This window comes from Lissotriton vulgaris, chromosome 5 (assembly GCF_964263255.1).
Source record: "Lissotriton vulgaris chromosome 5, aLisVul1.2, whole genome shotgun sequence".
NCBI lineage: Eukaryota > Metazoa > Chordata > Amphibia > Caudata > Salamandridae > Lissotriton > Lissotriton vulgaris.
The window spans coordinates 1,969,745,830-1,969,758,257 of NC_141693.1; the positions used below are offsets into that span (position 1 = coordinate 1,969,745,830).

The 12,428-nt window shown below is 49.2% G+C and overlaps 1 protein-coding gene across 22 annotated transcripts in view; it reads left to right on the forward strand.

Moving 5' to 3' along the window:
- Nucleotides 1-12,428, forward strand: part of GAPVD1 (GTPase activating protein and VPS9 domains 1) — a 304,659-nt gene that overhangs the window by 258,563 nt on the left and 33,668 nt on the right. For all 22 annotated transcript variants that reach the window (XM_086924684.1, XM_086924695.1, XM_086924697.1 and 19 more), the window contains one exon: nucleotides 2,605-2,764. In XM_086924684.1, coding sequence (XP_086780810.1) covers nucleotides 2,605-2,764 — 160 coding nt within the window. The remainder of the gene's footprint in view (nucleotides 1-2,604; nucleotides 2,765-12,428) is intronic.

A 12,428-nucleotide genomic window follows, 5' to 3' on the forward strand; every position in this document is an offset into this window, starting at 1 on the left:
GATTACTCAGTCAACACAATAGGAGGTTGGCTAGATGGTAACAATGTACATGACTTTGAAAGGTTGTATGACATTTAACATGTATCTTGCCACCTAGCCCCACTCATAGAGCAGCATGGCGTCAGTGTCACCTCGTACGCTGATGATAGCCAGCTGATGTTTTCCTTCAAAGGCCATTCTGAGGCTGCATTTACTAACGTCCAGCAATGCCTAACGGATATTTCAACCTGGATGACCAAGAACTGTCTTCGGCTGAATGCCTATAAAACTGAAGTATTGTTTTTTAATCGGCCTTCCCGCTTCTCCCCTCCCTGAACTATGGTGCCCTCTACAGCTCAATCCTCCCTCACTTCCTGTTTCCTCGGCCAGGAATCTGGGTTTTAAATTTGACTATACCCTTTTTTGCAAAGCCCAGATAGATCAGGTCTCCTCTTCATGTTTCTGAAAATTGAAGACGTTGCGGAGATTCCTCCACTTCCTACCAATGGACTGTAGGAAAACAATTGTCCACACACTTATCACATCTTAACTGGACTACGCCAACAGTCTATATCTGGGCCTACCTGTTCAGGAGACTGCAAACAATACAGAATGCAGCTGCAAGGCTTATCAGAAATGTCCAGCTAAGGCATCACATTTCCCCACATCTACGTAGCCTGCACTGGCTGCCTGTAAAAGAACAGACGGAATTCAAAGCACTTGCTGGGCAATAAACGGAGCTGGCCCCCACTATCTACGGAAAAGAATCCATAAATCCCATCAAACAAGGAATCTAAGATCCAATCATCTTGAACTCCTCTTCACCCCTCGTTTTGCCAAAGCTAGAATGGGTGAGCTGTCATTCCCCGTCAAAACCACGATCCTCTGGAACTACTTACCCGTAGATATCAGAAAGGCCAACTCGAAGTCTAGCTTCCGAAAATCCTTGAAGACCTGGCTCTTTAATCTCTCTTAGCACCTCGCTGAAGCCAACCTACTCACCCCACCTCTCTTTGTCTTCGCTGTCAGCGCCGGGACACTCCCGTTGTGGGTAGCCGCGGGCTCTACAAGCTACATAATAATAATAATAATAATAATAATAATAATAATAAATTATTGGATAATGAAGGAGCACCTTTTAAGTGATTGTCAACAAGAGAAACTACATAATTTCCTGGTAGACCTAGGTCCACGTTCTCCTCAAAAATTGGGGAATGCGGCAGGCCAATGGGTCAAGACAAGTATGACCAAAACTACAGCTGGTGGGGAAGATCAAAAGAAAGAGGCCAAAAGCCCCCCTAAGCGAAAGAAGGTGTGTTCCCTTATGGGAGTTGGGGTCTGAAAATCTTACGCTGTAGTGCTTGGGCAGTGATGTTTGGTTGATTAGGCTTTCTACCATGTCTTTAAGGTTATCAGCAGGACCCATCTCAAGCATCTATCGGATTCCCAGATCTAGTGTTCCTGAACACGCTCTTCAATCATTGTTGGAATTCAGTGAATGCCTTGTACAAGTCAAACTGTAGCACGTGTTTTATTTTTCCTGCAGCCCCAACCATTTTGAGTGTGTGCATAGTGGGAAAATCTAACTTCCAGCCCCTCCACCTCGGTGGCCGCCACCACTTGGCACATTCAATCGATATTTGTGTCACCTCCAGCAAGGATCTCCTGACAGTTTTCCCATTCGTCATAAGTTATCTTAATGAGTCATTTGTGTTTACTGGTCTTATGCTCCTGAGTACTAGAGAAAGCAAACAAGGGTTTAAAGGAATCTCTCTTTGAAACTTGATAGGTTCCTTAATTTGTCAGTCATCTGTGGACCTGCACTGTCTCGGGCTGAATGAAAAGCAGAAACTAGGCTGGAAGCAATCCCAACCCTTTGGGATCTGCCCTTGCAAGTGAAATTTGAACGCCCCATTTTTATCATTTTTGGACTGAGGTCTCCTTTTACTTCTCAGTGAAAGTATTTCTCTAAGCACGGGGGATCTGCTCACTGATGCCACTTCAGTGGCTTGTGGCTGTTCGCAAAATGTTTTTACCCTCTTCTCTTTTAAATGCAAGTTATGTATGTTGTAAACATATGGTAATAACTTTCACAATGTGGCAGCTTCCCTTTCTTCCTGCCGGTTTCTTGAGACCTGCAATCTCTACTTGGACTAATGCTGTAAAGAGATATGTCCATTAGCTGCCATCAAGTGTGGTTGCTCTTGCTCTGCCTCATAATTGCATCCTTTAGCACCAAATCTGCACGTTTGCTTTTGATTAACTCTTTTATTGGTTCTTCATCACCACACCATTCCCCTGTGGCACACTCACACTCCAAATTGGCACTGAAATAGGTTGACGCAAATATCATTGCACAGAACCTGTGTAAGTTTAACTCCATGTTCACTCGGTTTCAGCTCTGCCTCAGCCAAGTTATTTGAACACTGGCAGAACATTTCCTGGCACTTGAGGACTTCAGCACTGTTTCACCTCGCTATTAATGAAACTGTATATGGACTATGCTGCTTGTTAACATTTTCTATTTCAGCACTTCTAGACTCTGAAATAACAAGCCTTTCTTCTATGCAATTAGCTGAAATCTTCAACCTTCAGGACAAACTAACCTTTTGTTTTTTCTTTTAGACAATGAAATAGTGTGCTTCCTCAAAGTGCAATTAGCGGAAGCCATCAACCTTCAGGATAAGAACCTATTGGCTCAAATTCAGGAAACTATGCGTTGTGTGGGTCGTTTTGATAACCGAACATGTCGAAAGCTCCTAGCATCCGTAGCAGAGGACTATAGGTAAGCCCAGTTTGCTTGCTTTTGTAATGGGGTGAGTACAGCTCTCCTGCTTTTTCAAAGAAAAGTTGTCACTTCTGTGTTGTTTCAAAGACATGAGTAACATTTTTCTGTGTATAGTAATAATCAGTAAATGTGGATTTAGATGACTTCTTACCACGTTTAAGGGTATGTGTGAGATAGCTTTCTTTATATATATTTAATGTATTCATATGCAGGCTTTTAGTATTAATCATTCAGTCTGTATTCAATTTTTTTTTTTTTATTAAGGTTCCAAATCAGTTCCATTCTTGGCCAATTTTTGTTCAACTGCCTCATACTCAGGAAAACACAATACTGCCAAACGCAGCATATTTCCAATGCAGTGCTTCACACAACTTGCTTGCTCTCTTTACATTCACAACAGTGATGCAGAATTTTTAAGTACCTTTTTAATACCATTCGATCAAATGATTAATACTGAAGGCTTGCATAGAAATAAATTAAGAATGAATGAAATGTATAAGGAAAAAAATTTCCGTCATAAACATGGAATATTCTCGTACATTTGCTGCCATTCCGGAACACTTTTTCTTCAATTATTGCAAGTCACTATTTAGATGGAGGTAACCACCTCAATGTCAATAGAATTAGAGTTACCTCCATTAAAAAAACATGAAAGGCTTGTCTTTTACTGATTTTTGTCTTGATCATAAAATCACAACTAAATATTATAATGTGACCACATTGCTGAACTCACAACAGGCAGCCCCGTTTTTAATTCTAAAACGCCTATTGAGCACATACAGAGAAAAGGAAAATTAAAGAAAAAAGGAGCCAGTCATGTCAAGAGTTCAAGGAATGCTAGGGAAATGCACTGTTACTTTAAGTAGCCAGCACCTTCCCTTCCCAGCATGCACTGAACTGTCAGTTTGCCTCAGTCTCAATTTTTTTTCTGCTCCTGCTGGAAGGATCTCTGTGTTACGTCACCCAGATTTTTTCTTAACTTTTTGTTACAAAAAGTGAGGTATTTTGGCTAAATTCTACATCTTTGAGGCTTTTCTACATTCTTCATCCAATTTCTCATCAAAACTGATGAATATTTTCCCAAATTGCCTTCACTTTTTCGTGAAATGCCCTACATGTGGGTGAAAAAAAACGTCATCAGACCCACATTCTGTATTGTCTGTCTTCCTGCCTCTGACTCAGAGTGTGAAAAAAAAGTTAAAGAAATCCCTAAAAGACTGTGTGAGGGCATTTGCCTGAGAGAAAAACTTGAGAACCTGCATCAGGAAGAAGAGAGAAAAAAAGACCTGGATGGGGCTCCTTATGAATTCAGAACCTCCCACACTAAAGGGTCCCATATATAAAGAGCTAGAGAGAGCAAACAAAAAAACCATTGTCACCATCAATCTGGACATTCTTACTACTTTCGATAGCACCAGGCATCGTCACCGACTTGCTCGCCTTCGAGGAGTACGACGACAGCACCACAACATCAATGACCGCACCTCAGGTACTGTTAAACCAACTGTCAATGTTGATTCCAGCCCGACATCGCAACCATGACTGCAAAGATTTTGACCGTGAAGTACTTAACACAGACACACTGTGTGACGTTGAGGAGATCGACTTCATTGATGTAATCGTCTAGATCACTGTCAAGACACTTGACATCAAGGAGATTGATGTTGAGACATTCAGAAATCTCTATTTTACAATTTCCTGACACCCATCAACCAGATGGAGAAAATTGGACTAGTCCATCTTTAATAATTCCACAGAAGGGTCTTGTTCAGGAACAACTTACCTCTCAGATCCTTTTCTTCAATAGGTCCTGCTATTCAACTGTTGGAACCAGGGTCAGGACCAATAGTTTCACCAGACACTGACACTTGATCCCAAGAAGACTGAAAAGCAAATCTCCTTCGCTCATTCTCTTTCACCAACTGTCTTGTTTCACCAACTCTTATTCTACATACACCCATACCACTCCAGCAGCGTCTCATCTTAAGTTGTCTCCTCTAGATGGATTACATTCTTAATTTTCAAGATGTACTAGTCAGGTGTTGATAAACTAAGCTTACAAGCGCCAAGTATCTGCGATAATGGAGACTCTATCACCAAGAGCTTCACCAAGACCTACCTTTCCATTGGTGCTGGGATTCGTACTTCCTTACACCATATACTCTTAAAGCTGCAACTCCTCGGCTTCTCAAAAAATACAAAGCTTCAGAACAAGATCCTATCCAAGACCAGATCACAAACCACATTCGGTAATAGTCTCTGCCATAAGAACGAAACTTCAGAGACTTCAGTCCCTCCTGAAAAGGAAAGCAAGATATTGAATGTAGTAGGAAGAAAAATATGTACCTTTGCAGTTGTGGCTTTTAAGAACTCTGCTCTGTTAGCCAGATATGATTGAGCGCTGTGGTAATCTCTGGCTGCGTTTGCAGATCTTCCAAAGGGCAGAAGATAAATAGTTCATGGAGATTGTTCAAGAGGGTCAACCTATCTCAAATCAATCTATCAGTGCATACATAGATGAAGTAGATCTGGCCATAACACAGCTCTGCAATGGTGTATTTCTTTGTGGGTTGTCTTGGCTTAGACTAACTTTCCAGAAACTGGGTTCTCAATTAAAAATCATGAACCTTCCTTACAGTGCGCCAACCCTTTTTGGTCACCACACTTATGTAGAAATGGAGAGAATGAAGGTGGCAGAAACCCTCAAAGCAGTGGGCTTAATGGAAAGCAAGATGTTTTATCATTCCCAATAGAATCACATGGGCTATAGATTTCAGTGCAGACATTGGGTTCTATCTCTTCAATGGTCCTTCTATTCAATATCCCAAAGTCGTCAACAACAGTTCCATCCTAAGCCTAATTGAGGAAGAATCTGCAGCAACAACAGAAGACACAATGCCAATACTCTTCCAAGTCACGACCAACATCAAACCAGTGAGAATCCCACTCCCACTGTCCTGTTTCCGAATCCCGCGGGAGAAAGTGTTTCACATCATCTAATGTCATGTAAGAGGGATTTTATATAGTGCTGCTTGTCACCTGTGAGGGTATCAAGGCGCTAGGGAGGTGAGAGTAAGTGTATGATGAGTGTGGCATGAGTACAGGCATTCTCGATTGTCCTGCAAGAAGACTAATGGAAAAGCTGGGAAATCAAGAAGTGAGGAGGATGCCCAGATGTGTTGAGGGGAGGTTGTTCCAGGATGTGGCGGCTTGGCAGAAAAATTATTGGTGTCCAACTCTGCTTCTGTGGATACGTGGTGTGTGTGCAATTGAGATTGATCCTTAGTGAAGTTGTCTGGTGGGTTGGTGGGAGGGAAGCTGGTGATCGAGGTATGCGAATCATGTGTTGTGTAGTGAGTTTAATGTGTGTTTCAGAAGTTTGAACTAGCAGCGCTTTTGGATGGGGAGCCAATGGTGCCCTGAGGATTGATGTGGGATCGGCGCGGGATGTCGCGGACGAATCTGTTTGCTGTTGTCCAATCAGCTTGTGATTATGGCCTGCGTGATGGTACGTTGTGTGTCCAGTGGGAGCCACTTGACGATTTTACATAACATCCCGGTGATTTGGAAGCATGCAGAGGTCACTGCGTTGATGTGGGACTTCATGGTGGGTTTGGTATGCATGATGAGTTCTAGGTTCCTAGCCTGGTTGGTTGTTGTGGGTATCTGGTCTCAGTTTGGTGGGCCACCAGGTGGAGTCCAAAAGTGAGCTCTTATTTCAGAAGATCAGCACTTCATTTTTGTCAATGTTGAGCTTGAGGCGGTTCTTTCATCCAATTGGCCATGCTAGTTTTTCACTGTTTAAAGTTTGTCTTGATGGTGACAGTGTCATCTGAGAGGAGAGAAAAATTAGCTGGGTGCCATCATCGTAGGAGATGTTGATTCCGTTGAATCGGATGATGTTAGCCAGAGGAGTCATGTAGCCTGACTTGTGTTCTCCCGGAGAGGAAGGAAGCTGTTCATTTGAGTGCTGGTCCTTGTATTCCCATTGCATGTATTCTGACGATGAGTGTGCGATAGGAGAAGGTGTCAAAAGGGAGGTCAAGGAGGATGAGGGCAGCGGTCTGTCACACTGTTGAAGATGGTGCGTATGCCGTCTGTGGCAGCGATGAGGGCTGTTTTGGTGCTGCTGCTGTTTCGGATTCCTGAATGTGAGTCGTTTAGGAGTTTGTGGCATTCTACGTGGTCAGAGAGTTGTCTCTTGATTGTCTTTTGCATGACTTTGGCTGGGAAGGGGAACAGTAATATGGTTCTGTAGTTACTGGGTATTTCGGGGTCGGCTAAGGGTTTTCGGAGGAGGGCGGTGATTTCAGTGTGTTTCCAGCTATCTGAAAAGGTGTCTGTCTTGAGGGAGGTGCTGATGATGGAAGTGAGAGCAGCACTGATTATGGCTATTCCTAGGATGAAGGTCTGTGGGCGCACCGGAGTGGACTGTCTTCATTATTGCTGCAGAGTCCTCAATTGATAGAGGGTTCCATGCTGTCACTTGGTAGGCTGTCTGATGAGGTTAGTACGCTAGGTAGGTCGATGGGCGATTGCTGTAGATCTTGGTGGTTCTTTTGGGGTAGAAGTCAGAGATTGTTGCAGAGTTCTTGTGTAGGGGAGATGATGTTGGTTGCAACTGTTGAATTATTGAATTTGTTGACTATTGCAAAAAGTTCCTTGCAGTTGGAGCTGGATTTGATTCTCAGTGTCTGGGCCGTTTTCTCTCTCTCTCTCTCTCTCGCTCTTTCACTTGATGTTGACGGTGTCTAAGTGAGGCTTTGTAGGTGTTTCTTGCGGTGGTTCCTCTTTCTGAAAGAAACAGGTTAGTATTAGATTCCTTACCTTAGAATATCCCCAGGCGTCAGACTGTATCCGGAAACTTTTGCGTAGCAGTACCCCAGCGCGTCGGTAGGCGTCGTCTGCGGCTCCGCGTGCGTCGTTTGCGCCAGGATGACGTCGCCGGAGTACTTAGACGCCGCCCTCGCGCGCTGACCTCAGTTCTTCTTTTTTCCGCGCCAGCTAACTGCAGATCCGGAGAAGTAGTACCCTTTTAGTCATTTTTTGACTGAAACTTTGTTCTTTTTGATCTGTTTTTCAAGTCGATTGACTCCGAAGGTGCCGGTAGGGATGCCCGGGTTCAAACCCTGCTCTAAGTGCAGCCGACTGATGTCGGTTACCGACCCCCTTCACCGGTGTCTTCAGTGTCTAGGCCTCGACCACGATGACCGAACCTGCTCCGACTGCCGGGCCCTGACGTCTAAGGCTAGGCGGGAGGGCCCCGCAAGCGGCTTGAGCTCAGGCAGTCGGCCCGCGCCGTTCAAGGTCCCCGTCCCACAAGAGGTCGAGGGACGGTCGCGGCTTAGGAGTCCTCGTAGTTCCGAGAGTTTGCATCGGTCTTCGGGATCAAGATCCTCAGGTAAGAGGCATGAGAGGTCGGAAAGGCGTCATCACTCTTCCGACTCACCCCGACGCTCGCGCGACACGGCCGGGGGTTCGGGTGACACCACCGGCGCGGCTCTGACGGAGTTGCGGGCGTCGCAACCTGCCCCCTACCTTCCGGTCCCTGGGCGCGATGCGACACCAGAGGAGATCGAGCCGTACCTCATGGCCATGCGGTCTCTCCCTCCTCCGTAGGGTTCCGTGGCGCCTTCGGGCCCAGCGGTCCCGGCTGGGGGGCCTAGCGGGTCGGGTGCTTCGGCTCCGATGCCGTCTGGTGCTTCGGCCCCGGCGCCGCTGCGACTTCGGTCACGGCGCCGCAGGCCCTCACTGGATCCGGTTCCGGATCCGGGTCGTCGCCTGTCGACCTCACCGGCGCCGGACCCTAGCGTGTCTCCCCCGGCGACGCCGTACCCGATCCTTCCTTCGATTCGGTTCCGGCGCCTTTACTTCCACGAACCGGCCCCATCCTTTGAACCTGCATATCAGGAGATGGGTGACGAGGGGTATTGGGAGGGGTCTGAAGACCCTCTGACACGGGAGTGTCAGTCTCAGCAGGACTGGACAGGTGTGCTTGGGACTGCCAGTGGGCTGGACACCTCGCCAGACACTGGTTTTGTCTCCCCTTCCAACGTGGCTAAAGAGGAGGGGGCTGCCTACAGTGTGGTGCTGACGTGGGCGGCCAAGGCCTTGGGCTTGGAACTCCCCGTCGCGGCCGTGCGGACTAACCTCCTCACTGAGGTCCTTAAACCGCAGTCCAGCTCGGCTGAGCCTCTGCTGCCATTTAATGAGCCCTCGTCAGACGTTCTTTTGGGCACTTGGTCCAAGCCCGCTACGGGTCAGCCCATAGGAACATGGCCAGACTGCTCTGGGCGGCCCTTGTTTCCTGTCCACCCACCCCAACCCCGAGAGCCTGGTCATCCAGGCCTCCAACTTCCAGACCGCATTCCCGCCGGCCCCGCCCGATCGGGAATCCAAGAGGTACGAGCAATACGGTAAGAAAGTATTCTCCCTGAGTTTGGGACGGTGGTCATTTAACACCGCGTGCCTCTTGGGCCGCTACACCCACTCTCTGGGACACGGTCGCGGACGTGCTGCCACAATGTCCGGCGGAGGTCCAGACTAAACTCACCCAAGCCCTTGTGGAGGGTCGATTTGCAGCACGGTTCTCTATCCGGTGTGGGCTGGATACCACCGACTCACTGGGCAGAGCGATGGCAACAATGGTGGCGATTCGTCGCCATGCATGGTTGAGGTCAGCCAACTTTTCGGCCGATGTCCAGAACACTCTTATGGACATGCCGTTCGATGGCCGTCGCCTTTTCGGCGACAAGGCAGACCATGCGCTTGAGCGCTTTAAGGACTCCAGGGCTACGGCCAAGTCCTTGGGCCTCTCGGCCCGCGCCAGCAAACGGGTGCCTTTCGCTCCTTTCGTGGTCAAGGAAGTGGCACTCCCACACATGCTGCCAGCCACGCACCGCAGACTAACATCGAACGCGGTGGCGGGCGTGGAAACCGCTGTGGCGGCGGTCGGGGACAATGGCGAGGCCAGTCCACACCTTCCCCCGCAGCACCTGCCTCTAAAGCCTCCTAGTCCGTGCTTTCAGGCCCATGTGACACCAGTGGGGGGCAGGGTTCGCCATCACCACTTCCACTGACGCACTGTCACTTCGGACAGGTGGGTGTTGCAAATCGTCTGAAGGGGCTATTCCCTCCCCTTCGAGACGACCCCTCCAGCCATGCCACCACAATACCACAGCGTGTCAGGGGACCACTTGCAACTTATGCAAGAGGAAGTTACAGCCCTCTTGGCCAAGGGGGCCATCGAGCACGTTCCTGGGCTGGAAGTAGGGTGTGGTTGTTACTCCCACTGCTTTCTGGTACCTAAGAAGGGCAAAGGGGGCCTACGCCCTATCTTGGACCTATGGAACGTCAACGGCTTCCTCCGGAAAGAGAAGTTCAAGATGCTGACACTGGCTCAGGTCTTAGCTGCCCTGGACCCGGGAGACTAGATGGTAGTATTTGACTTGCAGGACGCTTATTTCCACATTCCCGTCCTGCCGGCCCACCGGCGCTACCTGCGGTTCACGGTAGGCCACGAGCACTTTCAGTTTACAGTGCTCCCCTTCGGTCTTACCAGCACCCCACAGGTGTTCACGAAGGTGATAGCGGTGGCCACAGCTCATCTGCGCAGGTTAGGGGTTTCAGTCTACCCCTACCTCGACGACTGGTTGTTGAAGGCGGGCTCTCCCCAGACAGTCGTCAGCCACCTCCAGACAACGGCAGACCTCATGCACCAGCTGGGGTTTTCCATCCATGTGCCGAAGTCACACCTGTGCCCCTCTCAGAAGCTCCTCTTCATCGGAGCGGTTCTCGACTCAGCGCAGTTTCGGGTTTATCCTCCCGAGCAGCGGGTTCGGGATATTCAGACTCTGATTCCAATCTTTCAGCCTTTATCCCCAGTCTCGGTCAGGTTGACGCTGCTGCTTCTGGGGCTGATGGCCTCCTGCATCCTTCTGGTGCATCACGCCCGGTGGCGGATGCGGGCTCTGCATTGGTACCTGAAGTTTCAGTGGGCCCAGCATCAGGGGAACCTGTCCGACCATGTCCTGATCTGGAGGGCACTGCGAGACAGCTGCAGTGGTGGCTCAAGGACCGCGATTGGGTCAGCAGCAGGTCCCTCTCCTTACCCCAACCGGAGCACGTAATTGTGACGGACGCGTCCCTCCTAGGTTGGGGAGGCCACATGGGAGAGGCGGAGATCAGTGGCCTCTGGTCTCCGGCGGAGTCCCGGCTCCATATCAACCTTCTGGAGCTAAGGGCGATTCGTCTAGCACTGAAGGCATTCCTCCCCTCTGTCCCGGGAAGCGTAGTGCATGTGTTCACGGACAACACCACCACCATGTGGTATTCTAACAAACAGGGCGGGGTGGGGTCGTGGACCCTCTGCCAGGAGGCTCTGCGCCTCTGGCAGTGGCTGGAACATCAGGGCGTGACCCTGGTGGTTCAACACCTGGCAGGTTCTCTGAACGCCAGGTCGGACGAACTCAGCCGGCGGTGCATGATGGATTACGAATGGCGTCTGAACTCGGATGTGGCGCAAGGCCTTTTTCTGCAGTGGGGAGAGCCTTGGTTAGATCTATTCGCCACAGAAGAGAACGTGCAATGTCATCAGTTCTGCGCGTTGGAATTTCCAAGGCGGCACTCGCTCGGAGACGCTTTTCGTCACTAGTAGAGTTGCGGTCTGTTGTACGCCTTTCCTCCTATAACACTTCTGCCCAGAGTGCGGAAGAAGATCAAGCGCGACCGGGCCCAAGTTATCCTTGTGGCTCCGGACTGGGCACGAAGGTACTGGTATCCCGAGCTACTCAGTATGTCTGTCGGTCCCCCAGTTCGTCTGCCTCTTCAGGAGGACCTTCTGTCGCAGCAGCAGGGGACGGTCTTCCACCTAAACCTGTCCAGTCTCCACCTACATGCTTGGAGATTGAGCGGCGACAGTTGAGGCCATTTGACTTGCCTCCTGAAGTCTGTACTGTGATTCTGGCAGCCAGGCGTCCCTCCACAAAGTCGGTATACGCCTGCAGGTGGAACAGATTTGTGGCATGGTGCACATCAAAGACTGTGAATCCTCTCTCTGCCCCTCTTTCTGAGGTTCTTCTCTTCCTTCTTTCTCTTGCCCAGCAGGGCTCTGCTCTGGGCACTCTCAAGAGCTACCTTTCTGCCCTTTCTGCCTTTTTAAGGCTACTTGATCAGCAATCTTTGTTCAAGTCCCCAATTGTAAATAGGTTTTTGAAGGGCATCACACACATGTTCTCCCCCCCCCCTGTTCCATTTGTGATGCCCCAGTGGGACTTGAACCTTGTTCATAACTGTCCTCTTCGCCTTCTTACTCTGAAGACTGCTTTTCTGGTTACCATCACCTCTACCAAGAGAGTGAGTGAGCTCCAGGTTCTTTCTTCCAAACCTCCTTTCCTTTCTGTCCATCCGGACAAGGTTGTGTTGCGGACAAGACCCTCTTTCCTGCCCAAGGTTGTCACAGCCTTCCACATCGGGCAGTCCATCACCTCGCCCACCTTCTTTCCACCTCCGCATCCCTCAAAGGAGAAAGAGCAGCTCCACCGTCTGGACCCAAAACGTGCACTCCGGTTTTATCTGGACCACACACGCCAGTTCCGGGTGGATGACCAACTCTTTGTTGGTTACGTGGGCGCTGAGAAGGGACGGGCGGTACACAAGCGGA